At 40.7% G+C, this 21,714-nt stretch overlaps 1 protein-coding gene across 2 annotated transcripts in view; it reads left to right on the forward strand.

The window, feature by feature from the left end:
- Positions 1-21,714, forward strand: part of MYOM1 (myomesin 1) — a 104,860-nt gene that overhangs the window by 72,854 nt on the left and 10,292 nt on the right. For both annotated transcript variants that reach the window (XM_045518896.2, XM_074352504.1), the window contains 11 exons: positions 5,855-6,011; positions 7,516-7,622; positions 7,743-7,787; positions 11,004-11,140; positions 13,240-13,384; positions 14,129-14,188; positions 14,487-14,554; positions 17,714-17,827; positions 18,499-18,586; positions 19,624-19,662; positions 19,743-19,848. In XM_045518896.2, coding sequence (XP_045374852.2) covers positions 5,855-6,011; positions 7,516-7,622; positions 7,743-7,787; positions 11,004-11,140; positions 13,240-13,384; positions 14,129-14,188; positions 14,487-14,554; positions 17,714-17,827; positions 18,499-18,586; positions 19,624-19,662; positions 19,743-19,848 — 1,066 coding nt within the window. The remainder of the gene's footprint in view (positions 1-5,854; positions 6,012-7,515; positions 7,623-7,742; positions 7,788-11,003; positions 11,141-13,239; positions 13,385-14,128; positions 14,189-14,486; positions 14,555-17,713; positions 17,828-18,498; positions 18,587-19,623; positions 19,663-19,742; positions 19,849-21,714) is intronic.

Here is a 21,714-nt window from a genome sequence, read left to right on the forward strand (position 1 = left end):
GGAAAGTAGTTTTCAGCCTAGAGTGTACATTACGTTAGAATCATGCCAAGAACTTTTTGAAAATATTGACTCCATTCCAGACTCTACTCCAGGCCAATTAAATCAGAATCTCTATAACCCTGGCTGGGCATAGGTTCGTTTTTGTTTGTTTAGCTCCTTGGGTAATTCAAGTATGAAGCCAGGCTTGTGAACTGTGCATTAGACTGTGGGCTCCTTCAGAACAGGAGCTGTGTTTTCTCTCAATGCGCCAGGAGCCTAGCACCTGGTGTATAATAGTCGTTTATTAGATGAAAAAAAAATGAGTGACTACCATGTTCTGGCGCGTGAATGTGATTCTGTTTTGTAGCCACAGAGTGTACACTTAACCCTAAATACATCGTAGTGAACGCCCTGGTTATGAAGGGCGAGCCATAAGGGGCTCAGTGGAGCCACGATGTGGCCCCAGAGTGGTGGGTCAGCCAGCAGTCCTGTTACATAGCGGAGCTCGGTGTTACCTCCAGTGGTTACGTTAGTTCACTTCTATCTGCTTCTGTTCTGTCCCATGCTCCAGTTTTTTAAATACCACACACGCACATGCGCACACGATGCACACGCGTGCATGTGCCCACATGCACCACGCAGAACAAATAATAAAACCTGAAAAAAAGTGACCTATTAATGCAGATGTAAAAGACTACATATCAGATTATGAAATGTATGGGAAGATGAATTCCCACTTTTAAATTTTATCTTTTTTAAAAAAAATATCATTTTATGAAGGGGAAAGAAAAGTGGAATGGAGTTAATTTCCAAAAAATTTCACTTTAGCCCTGGGCCATACCTTAAGCCATTGACTTACTGGGGGTGATGGCAAGTCTGGAGGGATCATTAAAATGCCATTCCACTTAATCCAATAATCCTTCTGCATCCACATTAAGGATTTGTTTAGGGTCGGGGCAGCTGACTAAAGACAACGCTTCTTAAATCCTTCTCAGATCAAAATGATCTCATTTTCTATAGCCAAATCTCCTCTGCTCTCAACTGAATTCTTCATGTTCTTAAGTAGATTCAAAGGTTGTTTTTGAGAAAATCTGAATCCTGGCAAATTTTGGTTCACGTTTCCAGCCCAGTTCTGTGGGAAAGTGAGATGACTCTTCATCCAGAGGAGAATGTCCGCAGGGAATGTTTGCTCTGACAGCAGAACATCACACTTGCTGCCTGCCCGTTAAGCATCGGAACCATACTGATCACATGTTAAACAACCTTAGAGCGCGTGGCTCTCTAGACATTCATGAGTTCAGCCATGAACTGACAGCAGCTCAGTGCTTGGCAAAAAGTCAGGGCAAAGGACATTCTAATAAGAAAATTTGAGGATGTTGTCGCTGCACCTTTTCCACTCTGACCCTGCGCCAGGTTCATCTCCACAGGTGGTGGTGCGGACTAGCCTGGGGCCTCTTAGAAACGCTGCCCTTACATTGCTCTTGGTTTTCCTAGAGCGTTTATATAAAGAACCATCCATCTGAATATCATGTATCTTTTGTAAAGTCTCAGTAGAATTGTTTGCCCATGATGTATCCAGGATCTCTTTATTGAAGGAACACTGCTATTAATTCCTCTTCGATTTTAATATGTCAAAAAAAAATGGCCTTTCCAAAGCAACATAATTAGTTTCTTCATTGCAGAAGAGGAATCTATGACCCAGTGTCCTTCCTTTTCAGATCCAAGACACTCTGAGCTCATTTTTTAAATTGTTTTATCTACTTCTAAATTTTCCAAGAGACGTCTTTCAGTTTTAAACTCCTCACCTTTATTCTTTGTTGTCCCAAGTAATGTGTTTAAAGTATTTTGTTTTTAATTGCCTTTTTCTCTATAAACCCAGAACATGGGAAGAGTCTACCTTTTTTTTCCAAAGGCAACTTCAATTCCATTTCCCGTTATAGGTATTACTGTAAAATACTTGGTCTACTAAGTCACTCTTTAAAAACACCTTTATTCAAAGAATGATGCTAACAAATTAGTTAAAGCTGAACAGTAACAGAAGGCTTTGAATTTGAAAAGCCGTATTGAAAAACCATGAGAGCGTTAGCACTGCAATTCTTGTGACAAATAGGGAACAAGCTGTAACTTGTTGCCTTGATCATTTTAAGACAATAACCTTGTTATATATTTAAACTGCTCTTTCTTTGTAACAGTAGATTATTTTTGACTAAACATTATTTTCTAATGAGAATAGTTATGGAGCTCAAGAAATATGCTTAGATAACTAGTTGAATTATTTTCAGTGAATTTGGTTTTTCAAAAGCTTGAGATTATGATCACTTTTAGAGTGATACTTTCAGCCAGTTGACAGCATCATCGTTTGACAGTGAGGAAATCAAGCTTTGAATTCTGAGCGTGAAATTAAGTAGGAAACACACTGCAGCTAGAATGTTTTCTTTGTTGGTATTTTTATTTCATCTTGTGTTTATCACAACATTGGTCTTATGCTGAAGCTCTAGTAAGATAAGTTCCAATTAAATAAACATTGCAATTCTAAACTGGTATTTCTCTTTTAAATCTGTTTTTTCAGTCTAGTCCCTGGCACATGTAAATATGTACGGAAAATATGGAAACCAAATTCCTGCCCTTGTAGAATTTAATCTTGTTCTTGATAAAATAAACAACCAGTGCAACTTTCTGAAAGATGAAGATTAATCAAATGCTCATCTTAATGAGCATTTGGTTTTTGAAACAGAAGTGTCAAAGATAGCTTTAATTATTTTTTATTTTTCCCTTTATTTAAATAAATCAGCCAGTAGCATCCATCATAGCCACAATTATGTGAGCATAAACTAAGGAAATGTTCATGCCTCTCTTTTACTCACTATAGATATTGCCTACCATGTCCTGATTTGATACGATTAATCAAGAAAAGCTTCACAGATGAGCAAAACTCTCTGATACTAGCTGACATTCCACCTAGTCCCTGCTTCTTATTTTGCCCCCTCTAGGCAATAATACAATTTCAAGTCACAAAATTTGATCTAAGACTTTCAAAAAAATGCCATGTTGTTTTCTAAATGTATAAATTATTACATTTCTTACATGAGACCCCAGCTACAACGTAATGATGTAAAACTTGTAGGTTAAAGTGAAAACACACATACTGCCTGGGACTTTAAAATAATATCTTTTGTTTCACTTCATATTTTCACAAAAGATCTCCAAGTACAAAAATTAATTTTCCAGAATAATTAAATGAGACAGCTCTATACTCTTCTCAATAACTGAGGCAATTGAGACAGCAACTAAGCAGGGTTTTTCTAGTCTCTAAGTTGTCTGGGTTTGGGACCAAGTCTGGCCCTTCAGAAACATGAAAAGATTGTTTCCAATACCCAGTTGTTCCATTTACCTGAGCATTTACTGCAAAGACATCAATCCTTTAAAATTTCATTTTAAGACCTGTTGATGAAAATTCTTATAAAATAGATTACATATTTCAGTACATACCCTTCACCCTTCTTGGATGCAATGTACTTAATCTTACCTGCCTTTTTCTGTGTGACTCAGAGCCATAAGTATCAACCTTATTTATTGCCCAGTGTTGCAATACAGTGATGTCTTATGGGGTGAGGGGCCATTTGTTTATCTACTGAATAGTGCCTGTACCTGCTTTTCCATTTTCTGCCTCCTCTCTTGCTGCCATTTATTTACCTTATCCTCCGTGTGCCTGCTGACCTCAGCTTCTTCTTTCCTCTCTTTTTTGGGACAAACTAACCAGCTAGCCTTTTTAGAATCATCTCAAACGAAGTATAGCTTCCTAGTGACAGTCTGTGGAACCCTCCAGGGCATGTCTGGGATACTAGCACATGGACTTTGTGACATCAGTACTGGCCCTCAGAGGTTTGCTTTCATTACTTCTTGGTTTAGGGCAGGATCCCATATGGGTGAAGTGTTACTGTGCAAAGGTTATCCGTGGAATTGAGAGAAAAGCCAGGCTAATATATTGCTCATGTTCTCTCCATTTTATCGCTCCTCTGCAGAAAAGTCAAATCTTTCACTTGAGTAAAAATCAAGATTCTTAACCTAAGCACCATTTTTTTCTGTTGTAAACTTGTCATTCCTCCAGTATAACAAATAGCAGGCGCATGGATGATTCACTTCCCTTTAAAAGGGATTACAAACAAAACAATGAATGATTAATATGAACAATCTGTCATGCCTCCAAAATAGGTATTATGCAAATAGCAAGAGAGGTTTAGTCGACTTCCATTTCTTCTCCTTTCCTCTTCATAACAACACAGATACACAGGAAATTTTCGGTTTATATTCTCTCTCCAGTTCAATCATGCTAACTGTGTATTGTCATACCATCTAAATCTCAGCATTCTTAGGCATTAGTTTTTTCTTGAGTTTTGGTAAGAGCACTATTTTCGTTATTTGTTATGTAGCAGTGGATTGTAAGGATTAGTCATGTGTTATCAGGAATAGAAATAAAACATTTTGGTCTGCAACTTGCAGTGAAATAGACACAGCCCTTAGTAAATACACGGCGGACATTTCACTCAAGGTTATTTCTGTTTATCTATATAGTCAAATATGAAAATAACCCTTTCTTTTTTTTTAATATTTAAAAAGTCTCCCAGAACTAGTCTTCTCCAAGCTTTCCATGTGATTTAAAAATCACTTTTTGGAGGTTTATAATGGAAGCACATACTGCTATCAGTAAGGACACAGGTTAGATCAACTACCAGGCTTAGGAGCCTACACCCTCAAGTCCCTGATCACTCTTTTCGGGCACTTGGTTTGTTTTGCCCTTTGCCTGGGAGGAGTTTTGCAATTCTTTTTCCCCTGACAGGTTTTACTGGACAGCCAGCCAGGACACTGGCTTCTTATGATGCAATCTAGCAGAGAAAACCTTTCATCACTTGGGAAGTATCCATTGAAAGATTTTTTATGTTTTTTTAAAAAATAAAGCTGTACCTCTCTGAAATTAAATGTATTTTTCCTAACGTGTGGAAGCAGACCAAGCGTAGATTGGTATTCGAATGAATGTCAATTTGAGAAGAGCATTTTACCTCTCAAACTGGATTTAGTTGTAGAAGTGAACATTTTACAAGCATCACACACTCTGAATTGCTATATTGAATGCAGGTGTTAATTTATTAGAACCCTCCAAAGTAAGAGAACTCAAAACATTAACTTAATTGTTTTCTTTTAAAATCCAAAAGCCAATCTTCTTGAAACATCTGGATCTCTTGAAATTCATTTCCATTTAAAGTTCTACACAGTTCAGTAACAGTCATTTCTAGGTTGTTATTGTTCTAACCTAAATGGCATCTTTAGATTAATTTATGGTTACCCGATCAGCAGAACTTTCATTCTTAAATGATTTACAGACTGAACACTTGAATATAGGCAATTCTTATTCCCTCTACTTTCTCCCCCTTCAGTTGCCCCGTGGTTTCTTTATCTCTTATCTGTCCCCTCTTGGTGACTATTTAGATGTGGGTGTTGTTGAGGCAAACATCATAAATTATGCTCTGAAGAGGATTATACAACTTTTCTTTTTCCCTGAGGCTGCCCTGTCCTTCATATTATGGTCAGCCCACTCCTGTAACTGTCCCATTGTTCAGGTCCACCAGTTTTTCTTCAGCCCTGAACAGATAGTACTGTTCGTGGTGTTGGCTCTGCCTGCGTAACATGGTACATTCACTGAAAGCCATGTTACAAGTTGAAATGTAGCAGGAATGTCAGTCACAGTGGGGCCTTTTCCCTCGCACAGGCTCAAGGACCCCACCTTAATTAAGGCTGAAGTAAAGGATCCCAAGGTAAGGAATTCTTACTTGATTGATTTCTACCAGAAAAGATCAGTGCCCTGTTTTTGATCTTCTAGGAACCAAAGAGGTTGTTGTAAATGTGGATGATGATGGAATCATTTCCTTGAATTTCGAATGTGATCAGATGGCTCCAAATTCTGAGTTCACCTGGTCCAAAGACTACGTACCCACTGAGGACTCCCCACGATTAGAGGTTGAAAGCAAAGGCAACAAGTACGCACTGTTCCAGCCGTAATGGCGGGCTTCCTTTTCATGACGGAAGGATGAAGGCAGCTCTGTACTTTCCGTTTCAAGTGATAGGATGAAATCACAAACATTTTATGTCTGGTAGTGTGAAAAGTCATCACCAGTTTAAAGCTTAAAAAAATAGCAATCCTTACAAAGTACTTTTCACAGTATCCCATTTTAAATGTTTTTTCATATATTATCTCATTTATGATGTAGTAAAATTGTTGATTGGCCTAAAAGATAGTTCTCAGTATTTTGAATTCTACAGAATTTTGAAATCTTAAAGTAACGGTGAAGATAGTTATGGGGAGGGGTAAGGAAGAACCTGCTGCTTGCTGTCCTGCTTTTTTCACCCCCACTTACGAATGACACATCAATGCACTGGAAAGAACTCTATGGAAAGTTCAGGATAGATGAGTTCCAGTCTTGGGAGCTGGCTGTGTGACCTGGGGCAGCTTTTAACTTCCGTGGACCTCAGATTTCTTTTTCTGTAAAATAGGAAAGAGTGAAGAGGATTAATTTTATGACCTATTACTTCCTTTCACCCTCAAGATCCTGAGTTTTCTTTTTACTTCACCTTAGTTATCAAGTTCTTTATCTCTATGATGCCAACCAGATTGGGTCATACTTGGCAAAGCAAAATATTCCTAATTACAAAGAAGCCCAATATATATTAAAAAAAAAAAAAGAAGAAAGAAATAGTAATTTTGTTGGAGAACAGCAAGAAAATGCTGAATATAATTTAAAGACATTTTGCTGTTGCTATTGCTGTAAAGTCCTTGAAGTAAAACATGATTTTGGTCAAAGAAAAGACAATCAAACTGTACATTATTCTTCTTTGACTGACTTGACTAACATGTAAATGTTTGGGTTATCTTGACTAGCAATGTCTTACCAAAGTTAGAAAACACAGTGAACTAGACCACTGACCCATTCATTCATTCATTCCACAAATATGTGTTAAGCACGTATTATGTGCCAGACAAGGTCCTGGATGCTGGAGGACACCACAGTAAACAAAACAGATGTCCTCCCTACAGGCATACAGTGGAGGCATTTGGGTGATGCAGTGGGCAATACTGATGCAGTGTGATGACCTCTGGAAAGGGAAGTGCAGGATATGACATGAAAGAGGCACCGAAAGATGCCAACAGCAGGTTCTGCCACCTGGGGAAGAATTTTTTTCAGGCTCCCTAACAAGGGCTGATCAGCTGAAAGTATCTTTATTCAGCATGTGCATTGATATGCATCAGAGCTTGGGAATAGAGATCTGTACCAGCTCCCTTTCCCATCACCGTCATCCTGCAGCAGGAGGTCAGGAAGGTCTTTCTAGAAGCAGCGGGAGTGAGGAGGCTGCCAGTCAACAAGGCGGAGAGGAACAAGGGCCCCACGTACAGGGGGCGGCGAGTGCAGGTGCCAGAGACCAGGCGGAACACGGGCTCGCAGACCCCTCGCGGCCTTGTTACTTATAAAGTATTCTGTTCCGAAGGACGAAAATGACCTTCAAGGATCTCGGGGAGGAAGACTTGGGCCTTTACTCCTGTGACGTAACAGACACTGATGGAATAGCGTCAAGCTACCTGATAGATGAGGAAGGTAAGCTAAAAACCAGCCTATTCACGAGTCTGCTGCTGCTTTGATTTCTCAGTGTGTGCCCGGAATCAAGTGACTGTTGTTTTAGTTCAAGGATTAACTGTTCTCCTTCTCCCCCCACAGAACTGAAACGTTTGCTTGCTCTCAGCCAAGAACACAAGTTCCCAAGTAAGTGTCCACAATACAGTGACAGAGTGTAGCCATCCTACTAGACAGCTTTGATGGAGGAGGAGAGGCTCTTGAGAATGCAGGGCGGAGCACACACTGGTAGCTGCAGAAGCACTTTCCAAAAGGGCTGCTTTTGTCTCTGCCACTGTTCTGCAGAGATACAAAGAACACTAACACGCTCTGTTAGTTTAAATACATCCCAGCTCTGTTAGGTAGAGAGGAGTCATGTTACATTAGAGTAACAGTTGAGTAATTAAGTTCTTCGCTTTTTGCCTACATATTTTGGAATCATATAGATATTTTTTTCTGGATGCATTCATTCATACGCCTTTAAGGCAAACTAATCTCTTCCTAAGCAATTTAATGTTAGCACTTAATAGAAGAATCAGACCTCTAAATAAAAACAATCTAAAGACACTACCTACCATTTTAAACTCCTGGAAAATTAGGAAAAGATCCCTTGATCAGAAAAAGAATCCCTCTGAACTACCTACAAACCCTTCAATAAAGCACCTTCTACATAAAAGATTAAATTCCACAGCTGACACCTAAGAGAAGAGAATGAAGTCTGAAGTGAAGCTCGGAAAGTTCCACTGGCCTGATAGGATCTCTTGTGATTGGTACACATTGGCCAAAGCAGTGAGGCGTCCAGAAAGTTACATCCTAGGGCTGGAAAAAAGCAGAAAGTGATAGCATACACTCATTCTTTTAAAGTAAGGATTTTTTCACTCCTTAATCCCTACACTATAACTTCTTCACTAATGCAGGAGTTTTAGGAACCCAGGAAACTATACTTGACCTCAAACAATAGGCAGAACTTTGTGTGTTTGTACATGTGTATTTTTCTAGGGAGAGGAACTATAGCTTTCCCAAAATTCTCAACAGGGCTGTGATTAAAAACACAAACACTGCTCTGAAACCAGCTGCCTGACTTCTTACGTTCCCAAGGAACGCTTATTGGATGGTGAGGCCGGGTGTTGGTGGCTACTGGCCTCAGCTGTGATGTTCTCAAGACCAGCTGTTCCCCACAAAGCACACAGGGGTGCCTGTGGGATGTGCGTGCAGGGTGCAGGCTCTGAGTTCTTGGGGGAACCATTTCTCACTGTAAGTTTCTTCACCATAAAACTGGAAAGGTAATACATGAACGGAGCCTTAAAGTTATTCTTTTAATTGTATGGAAGTTAGAGGTTTGGCCCGGACTCTGTTTGTTCTGTGTTCTGTGAACCTGAGCAGCTCATCCCAGGTTCCCCGTTGCCTTGGTTCCTTTCCCGGGAATGGCTGTTGTAATCGCTTACAGCAGCCCTCCTAGAGAGGCACCATGAGAGATCGTCAGCAGGGCACTGGTTGACCCTTCAACTGTTCAGGAAAAATATAAATATTAATTGAAACAGAACAGTGACCTAGAAAAATCCACTTTCAGAAGAGCTGTCTGCCAGCCGCACAGCTGTCCTCCCTTCGTGCCCCCAGGGCTGTGAAGCAGGGAGTGGAGGAGACCATCACTGTGCAGAACACGGCCAGTGAATGTCCGCATTGTCTATGGGCGAACGTCGGTACAAGCAGAGAGAAACAGCAGCACCTACTAATCTAGCTCGTCAGACAGTAAACACTGACAAAGTGTCTCGGCGACGGCTGGTGCAGACAGCATTCACATTTAGCTCAGAGGTTGGAGCAGAGGGAAGTTGGGGTGTTCCTCCTGAATTGGTGGCACCCGGCTGGCTTCCCTGAGGCTCAGTGATGGGATGGACTTGAAGACAGCGTTGCCTGCTGTCACTGTGGTTTACGCTGAGATATTTTATTCTGCGTGAGCCTAAGCACTCTGATTGTTGGGGGCCCTTTTGTTAGAGACCCCGTGTGGCATTTGCGTCGGCACAGAGAGAACCCGAGAATGTGTTAAAAACCCCAACATGTGAGTGTAACACTCCCAGCCCAAGGGAGCTTCCGTTAGCCCTTTGAAGCAGCGTTGTAGCTATAACATCTCCAGTGTCTTCTCTCCCCACCACTGTGACATCAGCCGGGTCACCATGTGAATATTTTCAGAGACCTGATGATAGGGTCCAAGTTGCATATCCCGTTTCTCCATGTATACCACTTCCTCTTAGTAAACGCTGACACATAATTAAGTCATCTTCTTGAGATTTTGTAAGGTTTTAAATGGTCTCATTTCTTACAGAGTGTCATAAAGAGTGTGGTGTTCCTTTATCCCTTGGCACAGCAAATTCTCCTATTTTAAGCTGTTTTCAAAAATATTTTGAAAACCACTAAACATATGCCCTAAACTTAACAAATAACAGATATGTTGCTGGAGCAAGAAAACTGCCAGAGAAAAAAAGCCCAAGGAAATTTAGGGCTGAGTAGAAGGAAAAAATAAAAATATGTAAAGCTAAAAATAGAAAATAATCTAGTCTGTCTTGCCAGTAGTAATACTAAATTGCAGTGCAGTGAAGCAGTATTTGAATATATATATACACACACATATATGTATTTATATCAAGAATTCAAGGTGTTTGGGGGGGATGGTGGGAAGTCTATTTCAATACTGACAACATCCTGCATAATACATCTCGTCATTGGCAGACATTGGTCATTATCCCACGTGTGTGTGTATACACTGTGTGTGTGAGGTATACACAAGCACATATAATCACGCCTGTTTGGTGTGTCCTCTTAGGTGTAAATGTATTTTACCATTGATGGTTGTAGGGTGTTGTTTAAACCCCTGGAGAAAGAGTCACCAAAATATTAATAGCCTCATTTATAGCACTTATTACATGCTATTTATAGGATGCTTAAATGGAATATGACATTTAAACTCCGCAATGACCTAAAAAGGGTCATTACTACGGGGATTTAATTCTAGAGATGGAGAACATGAGGCACAGAGAGGTTAAGTAGCTAGACCAGAGGTACACAGCTGGCACCTGGGGTTAAACCCAGGTAGTCTGACACTAACCCGGACATGGACTGTTTCTGTGTGGAGGTAAGTCCATCTTCCTCATTTTTACAGTTAAGACATCTGTGACAGTCAGGATTAGAACCCAGTTTTTCTGTCCCTCAATATTCAGCCTCTCCCCTATAACACTCTCACTGCCTCCAGGCTTTGCAAGAAGCAAGATGCTACACCACCATCTCTGTGGTTTTTTTCCACTTGTTGGAAAAATCTGTGTCAGTACAATTGGTTACCAGGATAATCACTACTCTTATTTTTATTTTTCATAGCTGTCCCAGTTAAATCGGAGTTGGCAGTTGAAATTTTGGAGAAAGGCCAAGTCCGGTTTTGGATGCAGGCTGAGAAGCTGTCTGGCAATGCCAAAGTCAACTTCATATTTAACGACAAGGAAATTTTTGAAGGGCCGGTAGGTTTTACACTTTTTAGATTTCTAAACATATCATTGCAGAATGTGCCGGGGAAGAATGCAGATAAGCTGTTATGAAAACCACTGGATGTGGGGTGGGGGAGTGTAAATCACTTCACACGTGAAAAGTGTGGAAGAAAATATATCATATTATCCAAAATTGAGACACTTCTGAGAATGAACGAGGATGCTAGGAATAATTTTTCCAGGACAACAGTCATAAACCAAAACTGTCTCAGGCAAATCAGGAAGTTGGTCCCTCATGAAAAAAGCTGCTCTCTTGGGAAGGCAAAGGGACCCACACCCTCGCCTGAACTCAGATACTCACATCACAGACTGCAGTGGGGTCTTGGTTCTTCAAAGGGAAGAATTGTTCTAATGGCTCAGAAAAAAATGCAGTAAAAATATCTTTCATTGCTTTTCTGGCTAAAAATCAATCTTTGTTGTAAAAAGCTTTAAAGACTCAGAAAGGAGAAATCGCAAATTCTTACAGCTTTTTGGTACACATATTCATATATACTTGCTGGTCTTTTTCTATACTTCTGTGTGTATAATTTGTGTCTTATTGACACAGGTGATTGTGTATATCTGCCCTTAGTATTTTCTTTGCCTTTAACGTACACAGAATTTTTATAGATAGAGTTACGGTGTCAGCACTTGATGTGTCCTCCCCAGACATCTGCAGAGCCCGGATCAGGCTGGTGCCTGGTGGTACTGAACAACTTAGGTTCAGGCGTGCTGGCTCCTCCCTGTGTTCTCACAGGTGTAAGTGGGAGATGGAAAAGATGGGGGAGAGGTGTGGTTTGTGGCCATCATTAACAACTGTTCTCCTTGCATCGAAATGTGTTTTTAAACCATTTGAGGATTCATTAGTGAGAGGGAGGATGAGTAACATAAATGGCAGAAGAGTGAGCAGTATATTCACTTTCAACTCGTACGGTAACGGTGTGCGAGCCGGGACAAGTCACACGTGGGTCCTCTGTGGCGCGTCTCCTCCCTGTCCTCAGAACCTTCTGTGTGGTCACCATGAGGCCAGTGGAGAGGAAGGAAGAGCTTTATTGGCATCACTCTGCCACCACAGCCACCGAGGGAACACTCGTGCACACGTGTGTGTAGAGGCACACATGTTCACACAGGCTTGCATGTTACTGTGCACGCACATAAACACACACACACACACAGAACTTGAAGAGCTGTTCATTGTCATTACAGTGGTTCTTATCATACTATTTCATTGGGTGGAAATTATTGTCTTAGGTCAGGTTCCCTAGAATGAGAGTCTGAAATAGGGTTTCTCCTTCAGGTGGTTTATGGGGAAGAACTCTCAGGAGTAGGAGGTGAGGGAAGCAAGCTAGGGTAGGGACAAGCTAAGCAAAAACATGGCCTCAGTTGGAGACTGGCTCCCTGCAGGGAAAGCTCTGGGGCATGAATGGCACCACAGAGTTGATCCCAGACCTGAGCCTTCATTCTGTGACATTTCATAGGAAACCTTCATTAATTCAGATCCATCATGGAGCTTGTGCTTGTATGGCCAAGGACTGAGATTTACCTTTACGTTGAAAAAAGTTGCCTAAGGAATATGATAAAATAAGCACAGCCGAACAGGGCAATTTTGGTTCATTAAGAACAAAAGGGCTTCGACTGCATTAGAAGCATTTTTATGCACCTGTTAATCAGCAGGTGTATATTAATTGGCTGCTGTGTGCCATGCACGTGCTAGATGCCACGGACACAGCCATGAACCAGACAATGCTTCCCTCACGCTGCTTACAGTTGTGCTTTGTTAATTGAAAACAATGGAATCCAGAAAGTAAAATGAAAACCTAAAAATAACATTTTGTGATTTGGGGTAACAAAACTTTATATTTAAAAAACTAAATGTCAGGCTTCTTAGAAATCAATTCTGGTCAAGGTCATATATTCCATTTAACATTTTCCTTTTTCTGGGCACAAGATTTTAAAACCTTGCTCAGTTAAAAAAATGTTAACAAGAAATTTTATTAAATTATGATACTTTGGCGTTTGTGCGTGTGTTTTGTGAGGGTTACTGTCATCATATCTGTCTCACTTACTTCTCTCTTTTCCTCTTCACGTTGAAGAAATATAAGATGCATATTGACCGAAACACTGGTATCATTGAAATGTTTATGGAAAAGCTGCAGGATGAGGATGAGGGGACGTATACTTTCCAGATTCAAGATGGAAGAGCAACGGGTCATTCTACTCTGGTTCTCATTGGTGATGGTAAGCGTTCTGTGGAACATTAACTCAAAGACTTTGCTCCTCCCTTCAATGCAAACACTCCATCGTACAAAAGTGGTCACGTGGGCAGTAGAAGGAATTATTTCTTGATTGGATTCCAGTGTTCAAAATACAGTTTACAGTTAATACTTTCCATAGCATTTCATTCCGTAGAACATTAATTTTAAAAGACACCAGAGTTATCATTGGCCCACAGGCAAGACTGCACTTAAATTATGTCATAAATAAAAAGTATTTATAACTAAAATTTTCCAGTGAAGGATATTGCAGTATAACCAAGACTGTATGTATGTCTCACAAACAAACTATGATACTATTTTGTAACGTGTACTTAAACTACTTAAATTAAAAAGAAAAATATGCAAAAGTAGAGCCTGCCAGACCAATCAATCATACATTAGAATTAGGTTGTATGTCAAGTGTCATAAGCCAGTGTGGGAGCCACCAAGATTTAAAATGTATATTTAATAAAGCAATGGAAAGGCTGGCCAGATCTCTACATTTGCAATAGCCAATGCTGCTTCATTATGTCCTGGCTTCATGACCTTGGACAAGCTACTTAACCTTTCTAAGCCTTTTTCTTCATCTGTGAATGCTGAAAACAAATACGGTGGTCATGATGTATGAGTGTCATAATAATGAATGTAAATCACTCAGCACAGCGATGGGCATGTATGTTTATACCACTCAACTCGACTTCATACTTCCTTGATTTTCAATTTTCAGTTTATAAGAAGCTCCAGAAAGAAGCTGAATTCCAGCGGCAAGAATGGATCAGGAAACAAGGTAAAAATGGGTAGTGAATAAAGAGAAGAGCTTCCATTTCTTGAACAAAATATTCCAAGGTGAAGTCCATAACAAATTAAAATGAATATTATTGCTTATATCAGTAATGGCTTGGCAAATAAAATTAATTGGACATATTTATTATTAAATATGTATCGATTTAAAATATTAAAAAGCTAAAACTTAAATTTTAAAAAGTTCACTTTAAACGTAAATCACCTTGGAATTTAAGAATGAGCTGGGATTTTTGCATTCATAATTAATATTTCTGATTGCTAATATTATTAAAATTTTATAGGTCCACATTTTGTTGAGTATTTGAGCTGGGAAGTGACTGGTGAATGTAATGTCCTATTGAAATGCAAGGTAAGAAGTAGATACATGTTTAATATTTGATACAAGGAAAATAAAGATAAAACAGAATGTAAGAAGAAGAGAAAGATCCATTTTTCATCTCCTCCGTTTGCACCAAAATGATAGGTGACACGTCCTTACTGTTGAAGGTTATGTAATCAAATATTTAAAATAAGACAATGTGAAAATGTGGAAGTCAAGATGATCGTTTTTATTCATTGCCTATGCCCTAGTTAATAAAGATAGACTCTTTTTTTATTGATTGTTTTTTAGAGCAGTTTTAAGTTCACAGCAAAGTTAAAGGGAAGGTACAGAGATTTCCCAAGTACCCCTGTCTCTACATACACGTAGCCTGTCTCAACATCCCCCACAAAGTGGCACATATGTTACCAGTGATGAACCCACATGGACACAAGGTCACCCAGGGTCCACAGCTTAGTTCCCTCTTGGCATGTACATTCCACGGGTTTGGACAAATGTTTAAACACACGTATCTGTCACTATAGTATCATACAGAGTATGTTCACTCCTCTGAAAAGCCTCTGTGCTCTACCTGTTTATCCCTCGCCAACCCCCACCAACTCCTTTTTAATTATTAATCTCAAAAGAATCCCGCATTGTCTTTGTTACATTCTAAGTGGTAGATCTGTTCCAGAATCATGCCAGCCACACTGTGTTTCTGTGGAAGTTGAGCAATTTTTTTAATCTAAATTGTGTGCCTTGGAGTCGTGGGCGGCTCTGCAGCTGATTCTGAAACCCCTGTGCTCCCATGAGGGGCGAGGTTTGGTAAAGATTTTGCAGCTCATGACCAATTGTCTTATTAGGTCTTTGGGAAAATTTAGGGGAAAAAAAAGTTCCACATGACATTCTGAATTATTTTGTACCTTGGTCTACGGTGTTGAGCTGCATGAGTCATTGATTTTTTTGAATGGGAACTGCCGGCTGAGGAAGAAGTGTGAAGGGCGTGGTGGTGGACAGTGACCCCAAAGCGAATGCATGGATTTGGCATTTGGCGTGTAGTTGTCATCACAAAAGCCAGAGCGCAAGTACCCTGGTCTCTGCTGGATCAGATAAAGAGAAAGAAACAGTGAGCAGCCCACCAGAATCGATTTTAGCCTCTGAGAAAATGGCAGACACTCTTAGAAAACAGCTTCTCAGGCAGCAGCTAAAACCCACTCGGCCTCTCTCTCCTCCTGACTGTCCACGGCCATGCTGCCCCCCACTCACTCTCTCCTGCACGTTGCCCCCAAGAGGCCCGCACGCTTGTCCCCCTCCCTGTGCTGCCTGTTGTGCTTGGCTCCTGGGAGGCGGGCTTGGGGGCCCTGTTCTGGTGGTCTTCCCCAGGAGAGCTGGACTCTAAGCCAGATCCTGAACAACCACAGGAGCCTGGAAGTAGGTTCTGAATATTCAGATGTTAAGTGTTTATGCTGTTCCAATGCCTTCAAGTGGCCTTCTTCTTTCAGCTTCTCTGACAAAAATCCTTTTTCAAGGCCCATCTGAGTCATCTCCTCTGTAAGGCCTCCCTCTTCTCAGTCCAGGTAGAATGACCCTTCCTCTGTCCTCCCACAGTCCTTGGTTTCATTATGATAGCAATTTATGTACATTTAGCAATTTACACGTTGCATTATGGTTAATGGAGTATGTGCAGCTAAACATTCAGACTCTGAGACTGTCTTGGGCCCTATTTGGAACTAGTCTATTCAAAAGGATATGGACTGGAACCCCAGCTCACCCACGAGGCCATGCCAGGCTTCCCTCTCCTGCAGGAGTCCGCATCGGAGTCAGTCCCTCCCCACCCCCAGGTGACAGCTCACGTGCAAGGAGATGAGATACACTCGGAGCAGATGCAGGAAACAGCATGGCTTTAAAAAAAAACCCTCATGCCCCAGAGAGCCAGTACCTCTTGTAACAACTCCGCAGACGGAGCTTCCAGCGTCCCCGAGAGGACAACCCCAGATTACAGGAGTCCGTATACCCAGGGAAGCCCAAAGCTACGGATACACTCTCTAGTCCCTCCCAGGCCAGATGCAGCTCCCCAGTCAGGGGCCATTCTTGTCATAAGCAATGTCGCCTGCTCACACAGTAACATTCTGTAACCCGGGAGCCAGGTTACAGGGCCGTAAAGAACGTCTGTGCGCATCAGTTTCCCTGTGCTCACCGCTGTGGGTCTCCCCTTAGCTGTGTGAGCTGGAACTTTTTAACTTATCGAAACTTACATTTCCTTGTCTTTAATGAGATGAGACATTTTCTTCGTGTGTTTGTTTTGTAATTATATTTCCTCTTTGGGAAATTGTTTGTACATTTGTCCAGTTATTTAAGATTGTTTTCTTGATTTGTGGGACATCTTTACTTTTCCGTCCAATTTTAATTACACAAGAAATACATGAATATGCTCTTCTTCATAAAAAAGTGCAAGCATTGTAGATAACGCTTAAGATCCTTTTAATCATATGAGGTCATTTAGCCCATTTGAAATTTATGATATGATGTGTGGATACAGGATCTAAATGAGTTTCCTAAAAATTACTAAGCAATTAATTTATTAAACCAGACTTGATGGATGCTAGCTGAGCTTACTGCGGTAATCATTTCACAACCTATGCATATAGCAAATGATTATGTTGTATGTCCTAAACTGATATAATGTTATATCAACTATATCTCAATAAAACTGGGGAAAAATTTAATTAAAAAAATTTAAAACATATTTCCTCTCCACATTTATTCACTAAGTTTCAATTGTCTTTTAAAAATATTTAGCTATAGATTGGGGCTTGCTCACCCCATCACTTTGGTGAAGTCATTTGTCTTTGTGACACAGACTATATTTTAATTTGATGGGACTTTTCTTCCTTCAGTTTTCAAATTTTTATTTTACTAAGTCTGTATGTTAGTGTGTATGTTTCTATGCTTCCTTTTCTTGTCCAGCAGATGATTTTAAAGTCAGGTTTGTTTTTTTTTTCTGCTTGAAACAGAAATGCTATTGATTTGGGTTTATTCGTTTATATCCACATTACTTTAAACTCTCTGTCAATTTAAAAATAGCTTTCACTTGATTCTTCTAGAGATCTATATCTTTTTCTTATATCCAAAGCTACATTAAGAATTATTTAGTTTCATAAGGGTGGCACTCCTTTATTTCAAGAAGTATAACTACAGTTTTTCTTCTAGGTGGCAAACATTAAGAAAGAGACTCATATTGTGTGGTATAAAGATGACAGGGAGATCTCGGTGGATGAAAAGCATGACTTTAAGGACGGTATATGTACCCTCCTAATAACAGAGGTAGGTGACTATGAATGTGAAATGTAATATGTAGGTTCTGTGCCCCACGTTCTTCTAAACACTAGATTACGTGGTCCTCTGCCCCGGGCATATCCCTGCCCTGACATCACCCAAACAGCAAGCTGTCAGGACACAAAAGCTTCTCTCCCCCGCGAGACGTGTGGATTTGTCAGATATCCAGCCAGTGCTGGCGAGATACCACGGCTCTTGCCTCTCTGGGCTGCATTTTTTCATAGACGGGTGAGTGGCAGGGTAGTTAAGTGGACCCTTCTTTGTTTGCTCTTAAGCCTCATGATACCTTGTTCCCTAAAAGTACAGAGACAATCAGACGCTGTATTCATTTAAGTATAGATTTTTATCTACTTTTTGTCTAAAAGAGCATACCTTTCAAATACTTGTGATCATTAGCTTTTAATATGAAGGCAGAGTAAAGGATAAGGACTTTAAGCCTCAGGTCAGTTGTGGCCTTAAGGGGTGAGCAGTCAGGACTGCTTACTGGCCGTGTTATGCTGGATGGTTCATCCGTGAACTGTTCGTTGCTCCCAGGGCTTGATGCTTGTTCAGTGTGTTTTGATGGCAGTTCTATAAATCACAGGGCCTGAAAAATGCAAACACCGTACTATGAGGCTCTGATAAGCTGCAATGTGTGCAACTCTTCCCCCCTCCCTTAGTTTTCCAAGAAAGATGCTGGGATTTATGAAGTTATCCTGAAAGACGACCGAGGAAAGGATAAGAGCAGATTGAAGCTTGTGGATGAAGGTCAGTCCACCAACTGCTGGGGTCTGTTCTGTGTGTTCTAGATACAGGTTGTCAGGATTCTGAGTGAGGCTGAGCTGAATGATCAGAGTCATGCTGATCTTTTGTCCACAGATTTTGTTCTAATTGAAATTCCAGCAGGGTGAACTATTGTTTTATTCAAAATACTTCACTTTTAGTCTTCCTTGAAATCAGAAGTGTAGTTTTGATCCTCAGAGAATTTATAGACCACAATCCACGAGAGGTCTGTTTTCAATAGAAATCATCATTTTTGTTTCAATCCTATAAAAAAAAAAAAGTTCCAGGATCGAAAACTACCATGAAAAGTGCATCTCAAAATAGTCCACTCTTTAAAACCTGGCAAGAAAGATTAAATATGAAACTCAAAGCCTCTCAGTAGCAGAGTGAGAAAGCAACTTCCTTCTTCCAGAGACCACTGAGGACAAGTACATTGTGATAACAAAACCCTACATGTGACGCCCAAACCTCCAATTTTGTTCCTGAACCAGATCTTTAACAACATTGCTAGCAAACAGCAGAAGTTTGCCTTTGGTGTTACCTTCCTGCTCTTGGTGGAGACAGGACTAAATGTGTTTATTGGCAAAAGGCATCATTAGGCTGAGAAATACCAGGGAACCTAGGTGGCTAATTCATCATGAATTGATGACACAGATAAGAAAACTTCCTCTAATGTAAAGGGAACCTTCCTGGGACTTAAGAAGAAGAGAATCCTAAACTCAAGAACCTTCCTGGAAATCTCACTGTGGCTCTTTCTCTGGAATGTAAATACGGTGACAGTTACAAAGAATTCAAGGGAACAGAAATAATCAAAGAGCAGGAATCTTTTAAAACTGGTAAAAAAAAATTGAGTTCTCTCCTCAAAGAACACTTGTTACCAATTGATCAGTAAATTCTCCTGGTGACCAATATCCGTCACCAGACAGGATGTTTCTGAGAGCACGTGTGACTCACAGTTTGCGATCTAACTTGCCGTTGAACATTTTTGTCCTAAAGCTTTGTCTGTGAATCTCTATCCACAGCCTTTAAAGAGCTGATGACTGAAGTCTGTAAAGCAATAGGTGAGTCCTCGCCGGGCAGGGCTTCATTCTCCTCCCGGATGGGCTTACAGGTGTGTGAAACATGTGTTTTCTTCTGTCAGCGTTGTCTGCGACAAACCTGAAGATCCAGAGCACGGCTGAGGGCATCCGGCTATACTCTTTAGTTACTTACTACGTGGATGATCTGAAAGTTAACTGGTCCCACAAGTAAGTAAATAAAAACTTAACTGCTGTGTAGAAATTCTTTCTCCACTCCGGGGAAGAACTGGGAAAAAGAGCAACGACCCTCTGTTCCCCCCAGGTAAGGCCTTGTCTTACCTACTGATGTTGTGAGAGGACAGAGAGAGCCAGGCCGTTCCTTCAGTGTGAGGTTAGCGCTCTGCCCCAGCACGTGCACGGTGAGGCTGGTGGTGGCTGGCAGCACCTGACTCTGTGATCTGGGACGTATCATAATTCGTAGACGCCTCTGTAATGTGACCTCCACCTCCAGACAGTCGAGCTTGGACTCTCTGCTTTGCCAGATTCTTATCGTCTCCTTCTACACACGCCTAACCCATGCTGTGCAAAACTGAAGCAGCATGTACCAAATTTCCTGTCGTGTGAGTTAATGGCCGTTGACCCAAGAAGCCTGACCCAGAGCGGTTCCCGAGTTTATCATTGTCCTTTGCAGCAACTGGCGCAGTTGGGCACTAGCATGTTTCCCGTCCACCCTCGGAAGGCTTTGGAGATTTGAAGATGACTTTGGGAATGTGTATTTGAACTAGACTGAGCTTGAAGAGCTGTTCTAATCCCACACTTCCTTTGTGCAGTTATAGAGGGATTACATTTAAGATTCCCTTGGAGATTCCAAGAGCTCAAATAGGTTTCTAAGTCAAACCAGTTCTCCCATTTACACCATTGACAGGGTCCTTAACCTCTGTGCTTCCTTGAAATTTCCTGAGCTGAAAGAGAACAGCAGGCTGCCATGGAGATCTGGTGGGGCACAGCCGCCTTCAGTCCACTCTTGGGATGCAGCGGACACTCATTCCCGAAGTCCCTGTGGGCCCCCCTGAGCAGTAGGTCACTGTGGCATCACTGGGAGGAGCCGGACAACAGTGTTTATTTACATCTTCCCTCCAGTGAGCATTTGCAGTATGCTGGGCACTGCTCTGCACCCTTTAGATGTGTGAATTCATTTAATATTCAAAGCCTGTGAGGCACACATTTCTCATTTTAGTGACTAGGAAGCTCAGGCTCAGGGAGGTGACTTGCCCAAGGTCACGCAGTTAAGTGGTAGGTGGAGGGCTGAAACCAGGCAGCCTGGATCCGGAACACCCCATCATAGCACTGCCCCCGGTTCAAGTTGCATTAAAAGTCTGGATTGACCATTTAACCAGAATTGGGTCCCACAAAACAGTCATTTGTGTTTTCTGTAAAATGACTTTAGTGGGGGGAAGGATAAATTAGCAGTTAGAGATTAACATATACACACTACTATATATAAAATAAGTAAACAATAAGGGCCTACTGTATAGCACAGGGAACTATATTCAATATCCTGTAAAAACCTATAATGGAAAAGAATCTGAAAAAGAATATATATGTGTATAACTGAATCACTTTGCTATACACCTGAAACTAACACAACTCTATAAATCAACTATATAGTTCAATAATACATAAATAAAAATGAATGACTTTACTGTTATGTAGAACAGTATGTCATTACATTTATTATTATTACTATTCATTTCCTGAGTTCTTTAAAAAGAACAATTGAGAACAAGTGAAATTCCATTTTGAATGCTTGGAGTTGTATTCCTTTGTTCTGTTTCTTTCAAAATACATTTTAGGAAAGTAATTATAAGTTAAAATAGATCAAATTCTAGGAAATTCCTCTGTAACATCTAGGACATTTTGATAGATCAGTCTGAAGAATAAGGGATGATAAATTAGTTGAATCATTAATCAAAAGCCTTTACATCATCTCTAAAAGAATTACTTGCTCAAAAAGATTAGAACACGGGGTTCTGAGGAAGCTACTGTCAGACTATCAAGCTGTAAACTTCTCACATTGTTTGGTGTAGTCAGCTG

This window comes from Camelus bactrianus, chromosome 24 (genome assembly GCF_048773025.1).
Source record: "Camelus bactrianus isolate YW-2024 breed Bactrian camel chromosome 24, ASM4877302v1, whole genome shotgun sequence".
Taxonomy (NCBI): Eukaryota; Metazoa; Chordata; class Mammalia; order Artiodactyla; family Camelidae; genus Camelus; species Camelus bactrianus.